General features: G+C 43.4%; 1 protein-coding gene across 1 annotated transcript; it reads right to left on the reverse strand.

Annotated features, from left to right (window-relative positions):
* Positions 1-820: 820 nt before the first annotated feature.
* On the reverse strand, positions 821-21,558 carry mast3a (microtubule associated serine/threonine kinase 3a). Its single transcript, XM_076295441.1, has 26 exons — positions 21,054-21,558; positions 19,796-19,878; positions 19,538-19,610; positions 18,232-18,307; positions 17,215-17,366; positions 16,633-16,708; positions 15,959-16,168; positions 14,498-14,599; positions 14,271-14,403; positions 13,944-14,005; positions 13,682-13,767; positions 13,113-13,321; positions 12,863-13,001; positions 12,626-12,758; positions 12,327-12,492; positions 12,077-12,178; positions 11,851-11,973; positions 11,604-11,713; positions 11,101-11,279; positions 10,335-10,459; positions 8,433-8,630; positions 4,681-4,901; positions 4,417-4,539; positions 4,182-4,318; positions 3,856-4,040; positions 821-3,656 (listed from the first exon to the last, which is right to left on the reverse strand). Exons 1-26 carry the CDS (start codon positions 21,134-21,136, stop codon positions 2,836-2,838), a joined length of 4,107 nt encoding a protein of 1,368 aa, XP_076151556.1. The 5' UTR covers positions 21,137-21,558; the 3' UTR covers positions 821-2,835.
* Between the last annotated feature and the right edge of the window lie 254 nt (positions 21,559-21,812).

Consider the following 21,812-nt stretch of genomic DNA (forward strand, 5'->3'; position numbering starts at 1 on the left):
TGTCTGCATGCACTTTATGAGACCGATAGACATGTAGACAGACAGTGCAGCATGAACCTGTTCCCACATGCTACTTTTAGCAGCTGTGCAACTGACAACCCATGTCCAAGATTGTGACCGATTGATATAATCGCCATATACCCTCTCAAAATGTATTCCTGATCTTCCGAAATGGACAGGAGAAAAGACAGAACTTCAGAGATGTTTGACAAAAGTGGGTCAGGCTGGCACCAGCATAAAAACTATTGACTAGTGTAGAATATCCTCACAGAAGGTGCTGTAACTGCCTGTGAAGTTGTAAATACACACTAGCCTTGACCTGGTTGTACCTGTCCTGGGGCCAGACATGCATATTGTGCAGTCCTGGGTTTGAGTGACAGAGTTGTCCCCAAATCTGTGTCTGCATGTCATATTGGAGAGGAAGACACTGCAGAGCTCCAGCAAGCCGCATTACCTACCACTAATCTGACTCTGTGCAGTTGATAATTTCCGTCCACGATTCACTATGGCAGTAATGATTCATCAGTGCGAGAAGTCTTGGTGCAGTGCTGTACTTTGCCATTATGCTTTTCTTCCCTTGCAGGTCAACATTCATCGTCCAAGCTGCTGTATACTAAAGAAACTTCAGATCTAATGTACATTTACGTAATGAATTCAGAAAGCAAAATAACCCAAAGAAAGTGCTATTTTTCAGGCAACTGTCTGCTCCACATGATTGATCATCTATGAATTAATAGATTCCTTCATTGATGTCGAAGGTTATGCTTAGTTAGGTGAAATTTAGGCATTGTTAATTAATAAAACAATTAGTGCTGAACTGTTCTTGGGGTAGTTCATTTATTGTCAGCATTGTTCAGACAAGGAGACAGAAAAACACATCACCTTTCATCAGGGCACAACAAACCTACAAAGGCTAGTGTATGAGACTGACGTAAACATTACATAGATCTACTAGTGGTGGATAAATATCTCACACTGAAGCAGGTGAGCCTGGTTGCTATAACCATAGTCAGACAGAGTCAACTGCAATACTCCAAGCATTAATAGCAGTTTGTGTTAAAACGGTTTCCATTTGTGCATCACAACATGACAAACCCAAAACTCAGACAGACATGATAAACAACTTAAAAAGTGATTAAACCAACATTCATAAAGTTCACTTAACTGACCCCAGAGTTAGGCATACTTCTATATGGTGAAAATACACCTGTGCACATTTTCTAAAATATTCCAAACAGTGAAACAAAGTCTTCACCACTACAGTTTACATTATGCGTAACCCAAATCTCCAAGGTGAAATAACCACTGTCAAACAAAACATCATTGTGCTACATTCCATTTTCAGATGGACAGAAATGGCTAAGAAAATGGGAGTGACTGATTATTTTTAAAATGTAGCCTCATAAATAATGCATAGTTGTCACACAGGCAGTGAATCCATTCTAATGCTGGTGGATCAGTTCTGCATATGTTATTGAGTCTTAACATCTTTTCTGATGAACAAAACCGTGAGGACAATTCAGAGGGCATCAATAACGGCAACACAATTTAGAGTGGACTGAAAGTGGAGAATATTTTCAGTTCAATAATTCAATGACAAATACTGAACATAATTATGCAGAAATGTGTGTAATAGCCTACCACTAAAAACGGTTTGTTATATATGCATGTTAAACAAAACCATTTAAATAACCGTAAAAACAAAAATAAAAACAAAGTCCTTGTTAACAATTTCAAGGTACTTCAGGTAAAATGATTAGCATCAAATTTTACATTAGAATGTAAACATTTACTGACACCCAGTAGTTACATAGCTAAGGACATAGTCATGCATGTCTTGTTCTAAATAGTTAGATGCAGAAGGAAGATGCACACGAGATAATTAAATTACAGATAATATCACTACAGCAAACATAATCAGTTCTTAATTCCCCATTTTACCACCTAGAACATTTGACTGCCACTAACAATGTTCTCAAAACTATGTTTGCACCAGCAAAATATCTGCCGTCATCAAGCACATCTGACTGAATTAATCATGTGCTGAGGGATTGGTAATGTCATATTGGGTTTGGCTCAGACATGGCATTTCATGTTCTTCATATTCACCTAATTTAACATTCTGGTACATCTGGAGCATTTTATATGGACAAATGTCACATCACACCACCCTATTTCATAGGCACCAGGATTTAACACTTAGAGATGGGATACATACAAAAAACCTACAAAAGAAAAAGGAGAACAACTATGCTAGGAGGGTAGTCATTTCATTTGCTAAATCAGAGTGGAAATGGATGGAAGACATAGCTGCAAACAGTTATTGGTATTAATAAGTTTCAAAATCTTTCCATCATTTGTTATTCATTTTATCTTTCTGATGAAAGTCAATATGAAAGACAAAATGCAAACATCCTCATTAATTAGTCATGTTGATGTTAATGTAGCCATGAAAACATGAATAGAATGACCTAAGAGCAGGACCATGGGCATGTGTGCAAATTATCAACAAGAAATCCACATCACTTTCACTTCCCAGTTTTAACGATTAAGGTATTAAACTGTTAAGAATAATAAATAAATGTATTTTATTTTCCTTAAAAAAAGTAGGGAAATACAAAAATGTATTCTATATGCTACACTTCCACTAATCAAAACGAGTAGAACCCAATTTTGGCACATCTTTCATTCACTGTGTTGTAACAAACGTTCAAAATGACCTCTTCTATTATCTACCTAGTATCGCCTAAAAGTAAGCTTTCATCCACAGCTCCAATCATGTGGAAGCCCCTGATTTAGTGTGTCATAGTCTGATATATCCCCAAGCGCTAAGCTCTACCGGCTGCCCTTGGTCTGTCCCTGTATTGCACTCTTCTGGAGTTTGGTACCACGGTTTGGGCTTTTCTCTGTACAGGCTTCTCCCGGTCGGTCTGATGTGATCCATGCTGCTGCATACCGTGGCAGACTGCTTGGAATGGCGGCGGAGGGCATGGTGACCAGTTCCTCTTCTTCCTCTTCCTCGTTGGGGTCATCGAAGCAGACCTCCCGAACGGCCTCCTGTTTCTTAAAGGAGTCCCGACGATCCGACAAGTTCAGTTTTTTCATGACCACCACGTCGCTGGAGCGCAGCCTCTGGCCACCCAGGAACCCTCCCTGCCGGGCGTGGTCGCCCACACAGACGAACCCGGAGGCCACGTCGCTGCCACAGTCGCTTAGGCTTTCGCTCTCGGCCAGGGGGGCATCCATGGTGTGCCGCCGCGTGGTGTAGGCCTTCTTGTCTCCATAGTACGCGCCGGAGAGTTTCTCGGCTGACTGGACCCTGTTGAGCAGTGGCGAGCGAGGCGGTTCCGCGCTGCGGGGACGCACCGGCTGCCGGGGGATGGTCGGCGGGGAGAGGGTTTTCCCGTGGTAGGAGTGGAGGCTTTTGGGGAGCCCTACCGGGAGGGACGAGGGGGAGCACTGCGGGGAGAGCGGCTGCGTGGACGCCGGGTTGCAGGCCAGTGGCGAAGGGGGGATGCTGCTGGTCGACTTGCAGCGGCCGGCCTTGTTGAAGCGGATCTTGGAGCCAAGGACGTGCAGAGAGCTTGGTCGGCTCTGAGGTATGGGCGAGTTGGGCGAGCTGGAGCCTGGAGAGGAGCTCTGAGGAGAATTGGAGTCTAGAAAAGAAATCACAAACACGGGCACTCACAGACACATCCCAAACACTAGCAGACATTAGCTTTGTAGTGGTAACAGTCCATGCACAAAACGCAACTCAACATAACAAAAATGACCTATAACAGAGTAGTTGAGGCCTCCACTACATTGACACATTTCATCTCTTGTGCAGCACCTCAAGACCGTTCTGCATCTTACCAGCGGAGTAGTCAGGTGCTGGGCTCCTGCACGGTGTGTTGGGTCCCGGAGACAAGCTCTGCGTGGGAGAGTCCGACAGGCTGTCGCTGGGCGACGCAGAGTGATGGAACCCAAAAGAGAAGCTGCGGCTGTTCTGGAGGGTGGGGTTGTGCTTCGGGAGCTTTTTCAAGAGGCTCCGGCGTTTACTAGCACACGCACAGAAAAACAGGTGCATTGATGGAAATGTGAAAAGTGCATTCTGAGCGAATGATAAACCACTATTTCACAGAGCTATGATCACAAAAGACTGCAAAAAAAATGAGAATGTGAAAGCTTTCTTAAAATACCTTTCTTGACCTTCCTTCCTTCTGCTCTTCTTGCTGCGCTTCGCCATCTTGCCTTTGTAGCTGGCCTTTCTGGCTGGCCCGACCTTGATTGAGGTATTCTCCAGAGCGGTTGTCTGCAGTGTAACTTTACTCCCACTCTACATGCACATAGACAATCAATTTGTTAAAAAATGTATTCTTCTAAAAAAAAACCTCAATCAGGCCACATTTTGTTGTTGTGACTTCGCTCACGTACCTTCAGCAGAAGCTCTACCACATCCGTATGCACCAGACCCTGGATGCACTCTCCATTCACATGAGTGATGAGGTCCCCAGCCTTCAGTCCTGCTTCATGGGCTGGGCTGCCGTCTTCCACACTCTGGTATCACAATGCAGAGAGCAAGACACAACCTCAGGCAGAGGACTAAAATACACCCAGTTCAAAAAGAACATATTGTACACGATGCATCCACCCCAACAGTAGCAGTGTTGTTCCCTGCCGCCCTCCAAGGACACTCACCCAGACCATGTGGTGAACCGTGTACACGTCAGTGTCTCCCATGTAGACACGGATGGCCCGCAGAGCGAAGCCGTACTTCCTGCCCGAGCTGTGGATGATGATGGGCGGGCGAAGACAGACCATGCTCAAGTCCCGGCTGGGAGAGGAGTCCCGTGAGGACGGGTTGGAGGAGAGCGAGTGGGAGGACATGGGGCTTTTTGGGAGGCCTCCTGCCATCTCGTCTAAAGAGAGAAGCAGGGCGAGACGACAGCATGAATGGCATGGGTAGATGGGTCCACACTTATTGTGTACGTATTATTGCATGCAAACATCCAAACAAACATGGAGCGTTGCAGATGTACTCGGAGGTCGTAATTCATAAAGTAGGGAGTTTCAATAGAATTTTACGCTTTTTCAAGCCAATCAAATTTGTCACATTCAGCAATCATCTCCTCACAAGATGCCCATTCCGTGAGTACACTCTAGAAAAAACAACAACAACAACAAAAAATACGCTCTCTGTAGGCAGCCCAGGGGCCTATTGCACAAAACTAGGATAAGGGATTAAGCCGGGATATCTTGGTTATCCTGGCTCAATTTATCCGTGATCCGGTTGCACAAAAGCGGGATAGGGGGCAGCTGGATATATTAATAAGTCACCATGGCGATTTATTCTGTGGAGCTAGCCTGCTCCAGACCAGGCTAAGTTCCAATATCTATTTAATCTCATCCCTTATCTCAGTCAGCAGTCACCACAAACAGAAACCAATAGTTATTCCACTGTCCACTACACATTGTTATCACATATAACTAGACCCACTGTCATTATTTAAACGTTTGTGATCATTAATTAACTTTTACATATCGCCATTCCCGACCTGTCATGCGACAATGTGACGTCATGGGAGCGCCGTAACCATTTTGCGCGTGGTGGTCGCGACACTAGTTGCAATATTCTCCTGAACAGAGGTGTTGCTGTTTGTTGCTGTTGTGAAAAGGCTATTGCTACCTACTTAACACCGTATAAGAAGCAATTAAGGCGTTCTAGTTGCCATGGTGAATCATTGAATCTGATCGGTGGCGGGGTCTATTTGAGGGAGTTGTGAGCGCGCACTTATCCACGATAGGTTTCACCTGACTTGATGAATCTGTGTCTGTTCATCCTGGTTTGGTCTTTGTGCAACCAATTAAGCCTGTACACTTGTGTTTTGGATTCATTGAACGCAGCTCAGTAACTTATCCCGGATGTCTTAATTCTGCTTTTGTGCAATAGGCCCCAGGCTCCGAAAACTGGAAACAAACAAAGTGTGGGCAGCCTGTCCCCCAAACAAAAACAAAACCCTGCGTGGAATATCTCTGGGAATACTGAAGGTAGGGGTGAGCTACCTTTTTGCTGTGTTTCGTTTGGACCTTAGTTAAAATATAAAAGTATTTTTTTTGCACAAAGGCGTCTGTTAATACATTTAAACATAAACACATGCGACTTTCTGTGAAATCCCTGACTGCACCTTTAAGTCAAAATTCCAACTTGGCAAGTTGAAGAAACCAATATGGCTACACCCATCAATAATAAATGAAAGCCATAGAAATGTACTGTTCATTAGCGATTCTGTCATATTTGTATTTAATTAAATCAGTAGGTATAATAATGTCCAACTTCTAGCTGTAATCATGTTGCTACAACGCTTGCAAGCATTAAAGTGTAATGCATTTTGAAATGTCATCGCTAATCCGGTAACAACCAGCAACAAACAACTCCTAAGAAATGGTTAGCACCAAATGGTAATAGTTACAACTGGAATGTGGTGTGTGGAGTGTGACGCAAGTCCCCAGCTCCCAGTAACCACTTTTGAGCCAAATGGAACAGGGAAACCGTAAGCTTATACCAGCGACCATAACCAAGACAACAAAAATAATGACATTTTTGTCAGATTCCATTCTATATATTGAGGGGCAGCCGTGGCCAGTGTTGGGAGGGTTACTTTCAAAACGTATTCCGTTACAGAATACAGAATACATGCCCAAAAATGTAATCTGTAACGTATTCCGTTACGTTACTCAATCTGAGTAACGTATTCTGAATACTTAGATTACTTCCGCATTGAATTGCATTGGAATGTGGCCATCAAATCCTGCTTAGGCCTACTAAACAGGCCTATTCTGGTGTGTTCATCTGTTCCAAATGGCTGTGTTAGGCCCACATAGGAGAATGTAAAGTCAACTAGGCCTAAGCTACCTGATACAACTTTAAAATAGCAAGGTGACCACTAAAACTACAGCAGGCGACTAGGCTAATTAAAACAAACAAAATAAATAGGCTACTTTAAGGGCGTAGCCAGAAATTATAATTAAGGTGTGCCTGTGAGATTTTTCGGTGGCATCAACCCAGTACAAGTGAGGGGCGCATATGACTGGTGGAACGCAAATGACCTGTACATGTAAACACTATGGGCTACTGTATATCAGTGCTCTCAAAATGAACGTGATCGCGTAATCAAAAACCGCACGTTAAAATATGCTAGGCCTACTCGCAAGAATAATTCTTCAGAGGCTGCACCATATAATTCATTTTAAAACGTAAATGTAGATCTAATTAGAAAAAATAAAAGCTATTTTAAGTTAGAATAAACAACTTAGAATGCAGTGCCTATTTTAGAGATTGGTTTTATTGCCTAGGTCTAAATCAACACGTGAACTAGGCTTTGCTTATTGCTTAGCAAACTGTGTAACCGATTGGCCGAAGTAGCCTGAGCTATTAATACTTGGGAAAATATCCTTTGAACAGACATCAAGAACCACGATCAGTGAGGAACAGGAGTTACCTCCACTTATTTTACTCGTAATTTGCTGTGCAAACAGTCATTTCAGGGTCTCCGATATGACGCGTCCATAATGCGCGCTGGCTGCGTTTTGAGGCTAGTGCAAGACGGCGGGGCTTGGATTTAAACATGTAAACAATTTCATCATAGATTGCTTTCAGGAGCTTCTGGGAAATGGACTTGCCTTAATTTATTTAGTGAGTGAACAAACTTATGAAACAGAGAAGTATCGTCATGTAATCCATTGATTTCAACAATGTAACTGTATTCTAAATACCAACTATTTAACTTGTAACTGTATCGGAATACAGTTACTCATAATTTGTATTCTGAATACGTAACGCCGGTACATGTATTCCGTTACTCCCCAACACTGGCCGTGGCCTACTGGTTAGCACTTCGGACTTGTAACCGGAGGGTTGCCGGTTCGAACCCCGACCAGTAGGCCACGGCTGAAGTGCCCTTGAGCAAGGCACCTAACCCCTCACTGCTCCCAGAGCGCCGCTGTTGTTGCAGGCAGCTCACTGCCCTGGGATTAGTGTGTGCTTCACCTCACTGTGTGTTCAATATGTGCAGAGTGTGTTTCATTAACTTACAGATTGGGATAAATGCAGAGACCAAATTTCCCTCACGGGATCAAAAGAGTATTTATACTTATACTATATCTCCTGACAGCAGTGTTAAATATATGTGTTAAATGTATTTAATGTTATTTAATATATTTACACAATGCATATTCATTTTCTATTCTGCCATCCAGTCATGTGTTGCTCATCACTAGTGCAATCTCATTCCATGCTTTTCTATTCCAAGACATAAAACCATGGGGTTTAAAGATCATTTAATAACTCTAAAAACATCCACACTAGAGATGTTAAATTTTAGTTCTTCATGTCGGTAGTGGGGCCCAGGTTCATGCCCAGGGGGGAGCGTGACACAAAACAGCAAGCCTACCTGGTGTGACAATGAGGGAGAGGCCAGATGCTGAGGCTGACTTAGGAAGTTTGCATCCAGGAGGGAGTCTTTGTTTTTCTGGAGTCTCCAGTTGCTGGCCAAGGCGACGAGGGCCCCTATTATCTCGACGAGGTGAGGGCCTAGTACCGGTGGAATTGCTGCGCAGACGGATGCGGCGTAGGTTGGTGACAAGACCCTCTAACAAAACAAAACCCAAATGTACAGAAAACACACACAGAAAACAAAATGGATTAAGACTATTAGTATTCCAGGCAAAACAAGAAGAAAACCCTTTGACACATAGGGCCCTAATTTAAATGAGGAGCAGTGCAAGGACATGTGTAGGAACTAAAGCTAAAGCTATCGTGTGGTTTTTAAACTAAAGCTATCGTGTGGTGTGTGGGTACATTGAACTGATCCACTGATGTTTGATCTCAGGATCTTGCTCATTGTATTAAATTAGCAAACAGGTTTGGCCACATTATCAAATTATCTTCAGTAAGACTTTAGATTTCGCTCTTTACCAACCTGATAAATTAGGGCCCACAAGAATGATTTTTTAATAGCCTTGAGTTGAAAAACTCATGACAACATATGTACATTTTCATCTTTAATTTTACCCCCATTGTTCGTTTTTACCAACATCTTTTATTACAAGGCTAACCTAGCAACAACTGGGCAAACCAGCTACACAGACCAATCAGAGTCAAATCAGTCCTGTACAACCATCCAATTGTAAAATCTGTTGTGTAAGAATTCAGCTGAAACTAAATCCTGTGGAGGGGCAATTGTCAGGGGGGAGGGGTCCCTCTCTCTCTCTCTCTCACACACACACACACACACACACACACACACACACACACACACACACACATTACTTCCAGCTCCACGCACACAGGCACAGCTTATATAATACCCCTCCCTCTCCCTCCCTCGTCTAGATTCGGTCAGTAAAGTGACTAACAATAAACATTTTGTCAGTTAAGATATGAGGATTTCACAAGACTATGCACCCGTTCACTGCATTGAAACACACTCTTTTTCTAGGTAAAAAACACATTGGAATAGAAAAGGTAATTTCTGCTAGCATTTTTTTTTTTATTATTATTTTACATTAGGCATTTGCTTAATGTGTGAGATGTTGAGGACCCACAAAAAATATTTTCTTTTTATGTTCAGGACATACTATTAAAAAATATCCATTACCATGGGAATTCTCGCAGGAGACAATATCAATTGGCAATGAGTAATGATGCATGTTACTTTTGCCCCTTGCATTGCGGGGAACCAATCACATCTGTGTATCTGATCAGCTAAACAGATGACTGTCGTAGTGCTATCCAATTGCGTCAAATTCTGAAATCAGTCAGTTAACATTGGTCATTGGTCAAATTGCGTGCAGTGAGATTTTCAAATGTGTGCTTGTATAAGTAAGTATATATACACTCTTTTGATCCCGTGAGGGAAATTTGGTCTCTGCATTTATCCCAATCTGTGAATTAGTGAAACACACTCAGCACACAGTGTACACACAGTGAGGTGAAGCACACACTAATCCCAGCACAGTGAGCTGCCTGCAACAACAGCGGCGCTCGGGGAGCAGTGAGGGGTTAGGTGCCTTGCTTCCAGGGCACTTCAGCCGTGCCTACTGGTCGGGGTTCGAACCGGCAACCCTCCGGTTACAAGTCCGAAGCGCTAACCAGTAGTCCACGGCTGCCCCCTTCCTTGGTGCACCCCCCCCCCCCCATCTGAACCAGTAAAAGAAGTTCAAAGTTAAATTTTTGATTTTAGAATAAAAACAAATGTGTGCGCTAATGCTTCTCTCTACATCTCTCTTATTACCAAGTCAGAATAGACTAAGCCCATGTGGTACAAACTGCATAGTAAAGAGTGGCCGCTGACCTTCATCCTCAGTTGCAAGTGGCAGGCGTGTCGGCGTAGTGTCCAAACTCTGACTGTTGTTCATCACCTTTGGACTGCCACTCCTCTCTGACGGAGAGGAACTGGACGCTGCTCTGGGACGAGGGCTGAAACACAGATGGGATTCACACAAATGCAAAACAGTTAACAAACATTTGGAAATTCAAATTCAGAAATTGGAATACTTACAAAAGATTCTTGCTGACTGCTGTCTAGGGATGTAACGATTACCGGTATAGTGGTAAACCGCGATAAAAATGTTGACGATAACAATTACCGTTTTCATTTCAAATATCATAATTATCGCAGTTGATTACCAGTGTGAAAACCGTGTGTTTAATCCTTCCCAGCTTCATCCGAGCCTGATTTTGACATACAGTAGGCCTGGTACAATGAAAAAAAATGGGTACCCTACCGATTCTGTTGTCTAATTGATGGATTTAACTGCGATTCAGATTAGGTTACACCTGATTTTAGGCGGAACATTTTCACCGCAAAACGTATACTGTATCATGTAGCCACTCTGCGTCTTTTTATGCCGCAATAATACCAAAAAACGTGATAATTTTGCCGTAAAATAATTTTACCGTTACATCCCTACTGCTGTCTTGGACAAACAAAACCACCCCATACTTGTGTGGCCATAACAAACAGGAGTCATGAATCCACAACACAGCAGAAAATACACCTTAATAACAGTCCTTCATATAACTTTGAACTGTTGAGATTCCCACGTCTTAATCCTCACCCTGCTGCTTTGGGTCCACCCTGATAGGCATCACTGGAGAGGCCCAGCAGAGAAGCGTCTCCTCTGAACGGAGAGGGCTGACCATCCCACCGGTCCTCCTTCTCCTCACTGCAGCTGCGCTCCGAGGAGGACAGGCTGAGATTGGATGGGGACGCCAGGTATTCAGAGCTGCTATACACCTGAGAAACACACACGTGCGCACAGTCGGTCTATCAAAACGCACAAAAGAGGCCCGCTGAGCTGCGTGAATTGTTGACAGTCATTGAGGATTTATGTGAAATGATGAAGACCAGGGGTGTGCGTTTCCCAAAACCATAGTTGCTAACCTGTTAGCAACTTAGTTGGTTGGTAATGGGAAATTGCATTGCAACCAACAAAGTTGCTAACTTAGTTAGCAATGGATGGATTTAGCTTAGTTAGCATCTTCGGTAACTTAGTTAGCAACAATGGTTTTTGGGAAACACGGCCCAGGATGCGAGTATCACAGAGGATGACCATCTCACCTTGAAGCGATGGGAGCATGATGAGAACTTCTTGATCTCCTGGGAGGACTCGTCGTCATTGGTTTCATCGTCATCGTCTGAGCCGGTGTGCTGGTATCGGTCTGACCGAGCTGTGGACCGGCACAAGCAAAAAGTGTAATGGAAGCAGCAACTCAGCAACACTGACAAATGCCCACACACACACACACACACACACACACACACACACACAGAATGCGGTCATTTACAGGTCTCAGGCTCCACCTACTGTCAAAATAGCTTGTGTCGTCTTCGGTCTCCAGCTGTGGAACAAACTCCGCTTTCTGCCGCAGCAGTCCATTCCAGTCCAGTCCCCGGAAGAATATGTGATGCTTCACCTCCCCTGTTCCTCCTGCCGGCCACACACAGATAGAAGACACTCCGTCAGGGGCCACACAAACACACACACACACACTTCAAAGTGTTGGGGCTGCCGTGCTGCCAGTGAAACTCACCAGTTCCCAGGCGATCGAGGGGGCTCTGCTTGAGCAGTTTGGTGATCAGATCTTGAGAGTCAGCAGGAAGAGAATCATCTCCTTCTGGCCACATGATATCATCTACGTGCAAAAGATAGTGCAGAGATAAATGCCTTGACCATACGCATGTTTCCGACATGACACCATGAGGAGGTAGTGAAGCTGGCGCTTGGTTGGATGGTTGCTGAATGGGGTTTAAATTAAATGGAACATCAGAAGTGTTACTCACCACTGACAACCTGCCCAAACAGTTCCTCAGGTGTGTCACCAAAGAAAGGGACACAGCCCACCAAGAACTCATACAGAATGATGCCCATCGACCACCAATCCACCGGCTTGCCATAACCTTGCCTAAGAATCACCTCTGGAGCAATATACTCGGGAGTCCCACAGACCTGCCGTGTTTAAGGCGAGAAAGAGGGTGAGAGATAGATAGATAGATAGATGGAGAAATAGATAGAGAGATAGCATAGAAAAACATCTATCTATGTTTCTGAAATATACAGCATGCACAGGGCAGATGCTCACCTGTTTATCAATGAACTCCCTCGTGTCCTTCTCGATATGTCCTTCATACAGGTTTGTAGTCATGTTCATCAGCCCGATTTTTGACAAACCAAAGTCAGTGAGCTTGATGTGTCCCATAGATGTGATCAGTAAGCTGAGAACAGAGGGAAAGGCATCAGTGTAGAGAAAGCACTCCATCACAAAGATAAACTGTAGCTATACCATATCACCACATCTGATGTTCCACTTAGAACTCACTTGTCAGGTTTTAGATCCCTGTGCACTATGCCATAGTTGTGAAGATATTCCAGGGCTAGAACAGTCTCTGCAAAGTACATTCTAGCCATGTCGACAGGGAGAGGTCCCATGTTCTTCAGCAGATTGGCACAGTCCCCACCTGCAAATGCATGGAGACAACATGACTAAACCAGACCGGTACCCAAGAGATGGTCCTAAAGAAGAGATGAGAAGTGAGGTGGGTCCAGAGGAGAATGAAAATGCTGCTTGCCTTCCACATACTCCATGACCAAGCAGAGATGCCGCCGGGTCTCAAAGGAGCAGAACATGCTGACCACAAATGGGTTCTCTGCAAACGTCAGGATGTCTCGCTCCACGAACACCTGCTGGATCTGATTCCTCAGGATCAAGTTCTGCCGGTTTATTTTCTTCATGGCAAATCTCTGCCGGGTCTCCCGGTGACGCACCAAGTACACAGCACTGTTAAAAGAGAACATGTTTCCGAACACCAGTTTATTTTCCAGTGAGGAGATTCAAATATGCTCAAATGTGAGGGGAAGTGAGGACAAAGGGAAATTAATCCAAAGGATGGAACAGCCGAGGTACCACACACACACTTTGATATTTTATGATCTCTGCAGCCCTATAAAATGACACTTCTATGTGCACTCATGCTGCTTTGCATCGCTGTGCTGCATTGACTTTATTCAAATCTTAACTGACCAACACACAGTGGCTACATTTCCCAAAGCCCTCAACAGACATGACTTGACCAGTGCTTGTTGTCACTAGCTCTCCAATAGGCGTGTATACACAGCAGTGTCAAAGGAGTTGTCTTACCCGTAGGCCCCATTACTGATGAGCTTAATGGTCTCAAAGTCCCTCTCCAGTGGTTTTCGTCTGGGAGGGGTACAGCCAAGCCGGTTCTAAAGGCGCCAAACAGGACACAAAAGACCCCCTTATAGTGATGCATCACTACAAATAGCCTAGCCTACAAATAGCCTGATATCTGAACAAGAGTCTGTCTTCATGCCGAGTCTCTGACTGCCACTCTTGAATGTCAGACACATGACTCACGTCTTTATGACACTGTTCCTCTTACCTCCAGAGTGTCACTGGACTCTTTCACAGTGCTTCCCGTGCTGTCTTGAAGATGCACCATTTCTAGAACAACAGCAACAAGACCACACCGTGAGGAACGTGCACCTGCTTCACACTGGCCAGCGGGAGTCACCATGAACCGCACAATCTGATTTTGATCTAAATTCAATTAATCTCAGTTTATATGTCCCTCTCCAACTCTCAGCAAATGACATAACCTTAACCACCTACTAGAGGAGTTGGTGTGTCAACACTTTGGACTGGTACAGTACATCCTCATAGGTCATCTGCAACATGAAGGAGAGCAACCTGAGGTGGCTCATTTTACCTTCCAGAGGGTCCCTGGTGAGGCCGAGCTGGCTGATGATGTAGCGGGGTATGTCTGTCTTCACTCCTTGGCCCTCTTTGGCATGGTCCTCAGCAGCCTCGAGGCGCTGGTAGAACTCTTCCGGGTCAAACTCCTGTCAGTGAATGAGTAATATTGTGTCAGGATGTTGTCAACGCCCGACAGCCAAGTCCACAGTGTATGTGAGCCGATCATTTGTTTCCACATACCAGACATTCTAGTAATCTTGCAGGTCTTGATATGATGATGAGAATCTTCTTCACAAGTTTACTGATGATGCCCACCTCTTCACTTTCAGAACGTTCATAAGCCTGAAAAGAAAAATGTCAAATCCAAACAATCAGCTACCAGTAAACCAAAATGAGTCACCATGAGCAGTTACATAAACAGACCTAAATACAAAAGAACATGTCAGTGATCAGTTGACTTGAAAGACCGCTTTTCCCAGATACAAGGAACTTCAAATTATATTTTTTTCTTGCCAACACTTTACAAGGAAGTTATGTTCAAGAGTAGATGAAGAACCACTCACAAGACTGGAAATAATCAGTGATATAGTTCTCACATGGAACAGGAACACGGAACATCAGGGGGGGTATTCAGTAAGAGATAACGTACAACACGGCGTTCGGTTCACAGAAATATATGCACGTTTGAGGCTGTAAAACGGCCCTGACTTGCAGCGGAGGGGCGTTTAAACCTCGTAAGTGCATTCATTTGGAGTCCATTATCCCGCTTATTCCACTGTTGCCACTTGTGTGGTGTTCATTTCCTGTTTTAATCGCTAACACCGTCTGGTTTGTAGAACTACTTCTTTCAGACACATATCAACTAATTTCTCAACTTGAAGGACAAATTGCCGTTACTAGTTCTAAATGGATGGTTGCTATGGCCAAAGGCCAGTCGTTAGTTCCATCTCTTCAGTTGTCAAGCGGGCATATCCCAGGATTCTGATTAACCTTAACTTTGAAACATCGGTATTTTACTCAGCCTACTGCCATCCAACTGGCTAAAAGCCACCTCAGTCATATGCTACAATGTTGCCATGTTCTGAACGTCTGTATTTTACAGCTCAGATGCATAGTGACAGTTCATTTAAACACCACAATGAGTTTGGCGAATTAATATACGAGTGTGATACGGCCAAAAAAAATGGATCTACTTTATAAGTGTGCAAATAACATAAGGTTAATACACGTTCTAAAGAACGCAGAACAATGGGAAATTCAACTAAGCAGTGGAATAAAGGTAAATATTCAATGACAACAAAGCCTGTCTGTTAGCTGTTATAGATCAGCTTTACTACATCTTTAGCAGTCTTTGATGCATTCCTACTGCAGACTCTTCAACACACTGAAAGGCACTAAAAGCCTGATCAATCCAGAGAGAGGTACAAATGGAGAGAAGGAGCAAATTTACAAACCAGTTAAAGCTGTAAAAGATACTGCATGTAATTCAAAACTATAAACCTATTTGATCCGGCAAAAACATCCTCTCCCACTCTCACACACAGGCAGATTCAAAGCCTTCCCTGACTTTTCACAGTGACAATGCCTTCATTGAGAATGCTGCTCCCCGAGTTGGGGGAGTGTGGATGTAGGGGAGTGTGGATGTAAGAGTGTGTGTGTGTGTGTGTATGGGGAGGGGGGTCATCACCCTGGCTCTCTCACCTCGTGCAGGAGCCTCTCCAGCTTCTCCTGGAGCTCCACAAAGTAGCGGGAGGTGATGAGGCCCTCCTGGGACTTCTCCAGGCAGTCCCTGACCAATTCCACCAGCTGGTGCTGGATGAAACCCAGCACGCCATCGGCCAGGGGCAGAGCGCTGTCCGGGCAGCAGTCGGCGAGGACCGCCAGCAGGCGACCCTCCATCTGAGCCGTGGCCTGAGGGAGAGGGCCACGCTCATGTGAGGCATCACGCTGCAGCACCGACACTAACACAACACTGATACCACCAGCTCCAACAAAAACATCAGCTCATGTGCTAGGCCTTACACCATGTGCACAATTACACTGGACCATTAACACTACAACGCTATTTATCATGTAGCAAACATAATAGCTACAGTGTTAAACCGTTACAATATTGAAGAAATGCTTCTGGTATATCACACTGCTAGCCATTATACGTTTCTACTTTACCTTTAATACTCTGAATTCAAACTTCAGCAGAACATTTTCAACTTTTTAGATTGCTTACTCTTTCTTGAAACAGAGACTATAAATGGAGAGTTGACAAAGCTATTGTGGACCAGGTGGATATGGGACAAATGTTTCAAATAGTAAGTGCACTGACGCAGTAAAATGCAATGCTGTATCCCAACTATCCTGGGGTGGTAGCCCTTTACCTTTGGGAATCGCTCCTTGTAAACATGATTCATCATGACAATCTCATTATCGAATGACCCACATGTGCGTCCAGGGCTGTAAAAAGGACAACAACAAAAAACAATCAAATATTTCCAGCAGGAAACAACTAATAGGAACAGGATCTTAATCTTATGTAAGGTAGGAGCAACATCTATCCTGTTATTTCATTCTCAGTTGTGTTTACAGACATAAAGAGCATGCGGTTATGAGGACCTGGCCCTTCTGTGTTTTTGCATGTGCATACAGTCCTTCTCATGAAATGTTTAACCAAACAGGAATGCTGGTCGTAATGATGTCAATACCCCTCCCTTACAACAGACTGGTTTCCCTTTCTGATTTGTCAATCACAGCTGTAGGCAAAATCACTAAGGCAAACCAGAAACCTTTATTAGGTTTCCAGTATCCAGTGCTGACTATACAACTGCTATTGTAAGATACCAGCAAATTCTTGCTAAACCTGAAATTCCTGATACAATACCAATACCCTAGCATCAACAAACTAAATTTGCTTAACTGCAGCACGGTACTATGGGAGATCCCATGTCCTTGAAGGCACTGACCTGAGACTGCGGGAGCGGCGAAGAGGAGGCGGGTGCTGGGCCTCCTCATCGGCCACACTCTCATTGCTGAAGTGCTTGGAGAGGAAGCGCAGCTCGTCCAGAGTGGGCTGAGAGGGAAACTGGTGGAGCAGCTCCTGAGAAGAGGACAGGGACTGGAGGAGAAAAAGCAAGGGGAGAAGCATGCATCACTTAACAGCAACCACTCGTCAAAATGCTTGACTGCTTTTCTGAATTGTCGTTAGACGGTCACAGAAACCCACATTCATTGAGAGTTCTTTTTTGTCTCTTGTGGTGAGCCATATGGCATCATGACATTTTCTTTTGGCAAGTCGAAATTGTTAAGGTCTTCATTGCTGTGCTCCATGAACAAGTCTCGAAGCAGACATGGTGGATTTAAAACACATTAGCAACATGCTAAACCTTCCATGTATAGATGCCTATTATTTTGTGGGAACTGAGTCTAAATATGCCTGAGGTTGAGATCATCGTTTTATCCATAACTGGCCTCAGGTCTCATGGGATGCCTGCCACACAGACTGGAATTTCAAAACAATCCCTCAGGCCCAAGCTCAGATATCACCAGAGGAGAATGAGAGGCAGTGCGTATGACAGGATAACAGCTTGAAGGAGGAAACCAGAGAAGACTCTGTGCTTCCCGCTACATAAAGACTTCACTGACAACAGCTCAATGGCACATTGTTGAGAGATGGTGACCTCATTGTGGGTTCCATGCATTACGATATAAAACTGCAAAGCAAAGAGAGGGCTTGTTTTTGGTCAACTTTCTCTCGACTATCATCTACTATATTCATAGCTGTTTAGCACATAGGCCCTTGTTTTTCCTACAACATTTAAAAAGTTCCAGATTTTCACATGGCCCATGAAATGAGCAGGCAATGGCAATAACAAATTGCCTCTTCTTGGTAGAATGAGCATTGTCAAAGAAACCGATTTCTGAGTTCACCTTAACAATGGACAGTCAAAGAGGCTACACAGAGATCACCACATTCCACTCACAGAAACGGAGGAGCTGGTGGGGTTGGTTCCATAACCCGAGGACAGGGAGGCCACTGACCATCTTCTTGCATCCGCTCTATAAGAAACCACATCAAGATAAAAAAAATAGAGTTTAGCCTTCAAGCACTGGGTCCCCTAAAATCTACACATCTAAAGGAGTCTGCTTCAATGGAAAGCTTGAAAAACACTAGTGGGGAATTATTATCAGTCACCTAAATAGAAATTAACAGATATGACGAAGCACTTTCTTAGCAGGAAACGCCTTTCTGTTAGCATGTGTGAACAGTACAATGAGAATAACATACAATACTAAAGTACAATAAAAAGACACAAAGGGTAGATAATCATTATTCAGTGAGTCATGGCAAACAAGAGTACACCTGTGTGCCCTCCAGTCTATATGGGCCAGAAGCAGTTGTTTTCCCGCAGCCAGCGTCAGTGTTAATGGATGGTGGTTAAGCTCCTCTCATGTAACCGATTAAGTTAAGGTGTGGATAGCAAGTGGCGTTAATTCCACTACAGAGGCTTGTGTAATATGTTTAGAAGTGAGACATCGACTAACATTTCTGTGAATAAACATAATGAATTGGGTAAGGATGGATATGGTATGAAAATTCAAAATATTTCTCATGTACATGGAATGAATTGAGTCCATGTCTAAATTACTGAGAATACATCTGCTTAAGAAACCTTCGTATGTAATGACATTTACTGTTGCTTCAATTATCTTCAAGAACAGCAGAGAGCTTGATACAATTAGTATTTGACTCTGTTCAACACTTTTTGAGATGTTATGTTTGTATATTGACATGCTAAGGGATTAATCAACATAACATCTGACTGAGGTTTGGGAGCAAGGGCCTGAGAACTACTGCAATTTCCTGTTACATGGCACTGATAACAGGGAATGAGTTTTCGTCCCATAATCGCAGCAGCCTTGAGTAAGTAGGCTGTGCACTGATTTCTGGGTAATTGCTACAACAAATATCAAGTCCCTAGGTCCTCAGGGTAATGTGGTGGCCTGCTTCAGTTTGAGATGCAAAACCGAACACAGAGGATGTTTCTGCTGCACTGCTGACCTTCAGAAAGAGCAGTGGACACCTCGGGATAATGCCACACTTGCTGTAAGTGGTGAAAGTCTCCTCTAAAATGTACACTGTGGTCCTTACATCATTCCATGTTGGGCAATTTTGGAAATTTAAAATGTTAAAGTATGAAATAATTGATTTAATACTGGTAACAAGCTTTTTAAGGTGCAACGCCGCTACAATAAAGTAAACAAATAAAAGTACAAAACACATCTTACTTTCGTATGAAGGGGAAGTTGACTGATGCGCTGCTTGAAACATTTCTTGGACTGTCTGATGGACTACCACCAGCTGAAAGGAAACATAGTAAGATTCATAATTGTGGGCCTAATTAGACCATTTACATGCATGAATGCAAAGCTCTGTTTCAGGCACATACACCTAAACTATAAAAAGGTACATCTTAAACACTTTTTAGTGAAAGACTTCCAAAGTTTTATTTTCCATCTTGACTGAATAGATAGCATGATCATTACCTGTTTGGAAAGGTAGAGGAGACAACGGCCGAGACAGTGTTGGTGAAGGGGTCCCAACTGCCAGGCTTTTCCTTTTGTTTTTACTGTTGGCCCAAAAGGTACACATTTCAGGATACTCTTATGTCTACTATGTCTAATCCCACACATGAGCAAATTAGTAGACTGTTATGTAGTCCCTAAGAAAATCTGTACACTGTGCGCTGTGCCATCTTTGAACTCATGCATGCAATATCAAAGGGAATGACCTAAAACTAAGGAGATGGAAGATTTGACATCGCTTGACATTTTTAGGTCAGCATGAAACCAAACAAGCAAACTCTGCAAAGTCTAAAATCATACTGAAATAGGGGAACTGGGATAGGATTTGAAGATTTCAAAGTAGGCTACCTGTAGTCTGTCTGGCTCTTGAGCTTAAATTAACTGATTAGAATTTTACAAGACATGCATGAAACTAAAGAGAGAATCAGGCTGAAAAAATTTAGGCAGAAAAAAAATCTAAAGGGGCCTTTAGCGATCGCCTATGAAAAGTTGATTTCTCTTGCCATGTAAATCATTGGCGATGGGCCTTTTTGATTATCCAGTGATCCTAATGTCTAATAACAGGACAACAAAATGCCTGCTAGTGCTACGTAAAAAAACATATTGTTAGAGCAAAGGCTACAAGTGTTTGTAGCCTACATCATGTAAAGGCGAAATTATCGCCGTCCCTTACCCAAACACCATTCAGACAAGGTGAGCTCTGTGCAACATACGGTCGCATTCAAATATGTAAGGTGACCAACGCACAAAATAGCCTTACATAAGAAGTGTTTAAATGGAGCATTGGTTTTGTACGAGTATAAAATCCTTCAGAATGAACAGTAAAGCTTTTTGAGGAGGGTGGGGTGGGGGTGAGGCTGGCCACCCCAAGACGATGCATACAAAAGCGCGTGTGCTTGCAATGGCCACGTTTACTCGTTTGGAAACAAAACAGGGCGGATGTAAAATAGCTATTGGTAAGGCGCACAAAGAACGTCCACTCGAACTCGTCCACAGAACGAATTTCAACTAACATTCGCAATGAATAAACATAATAACGTTTGTTAAAACGTAGGTCAGCAATTATTATAATCTACTTTGTTATCTAGGCTACCCAGAACAAACTTCAGGTCTACGCGCAAGTTAGCCAGCCAAGCTAAAAGCAAACGCATTTCAATTTTAATAAATAAAATGGTGGTTAGTAGCATGGTATGTAACTGATAAAATAGTGGTTAATTACCCTTTATTGCGTTTTAGTAACGCTCCCGTCACCAGCTGGCTTTTATAACTGGAACACACTGTCCAATAATTTCGATCGGACATGCTGTCGACTGAGAAGAGGCGACACTTTTTCCGACGATTTCATAAAAATACCATTAATTATCCAGGTCCAAAATTAGTAAATCCAGAGAGAAGATGGGAGTTTTGTAGTCAGAGTTTCAGAACTCGGACGAGTAGACTCCATCACGTAAGAAATTTGAGTAGACAGGCGACTTGTGGCAAGAGATGCCATCATCGCGTTTTTTCTTTCCAATGACACATAGCACCCAAACTGCAAAAGAAGTCCTAGGTCTCTCGTCTGACGCTTTAAAAAGTATCCTCTGAAAAGTTACAAAACACTGTATCACCTTTGGCGGTCTCAATATAGTTGCATGACTATTACAGTAGGCTTACAAACAAGACGATTTCACCAGCTAACACTAGAAAAACATGTAGGAGGAAGTTGTCACCGAAGGATGTTGCCTTTGAAACGAGATCATAGAGTTCATTCGGATAGGCCCTACGTCACATGCCAAATTTCTGCTCAATGGTAGTGTGTGTAGCATACAGTTGCATGTGTAAGCCTGATGCATTCGACCATAAAGTAATCATGACACAACTGTTACAAGTCACATTTCCTCTTCTTGTTCTTCTTCTTCACTCAGTATTATTGTTTGGGGTATGTGTGCATTATGTTAGCCTAGAAATCTAGACGCACCCTAGCATTATGTGTCAGTAA

This window comes from Alosa pseudoharengus, unplaced genomic scaffold (assembly GCF_046254945.1).
Source record: "Alosa pseudoharengus isolate Yale_2024_CS ecotype anadromous, Long Island Sound unplaced genomic scaffold, YU_APseudo_1.1 YU_APseudo_1.1_scf_2, whole genome shotgun sequence".
Taxonomy (NCBI): Eukaryota; Metazoa; Chordata; class Actinopteri; order Clupeiformes; family Clupeidae; genus Alosa; species Alosa pseudoharengus.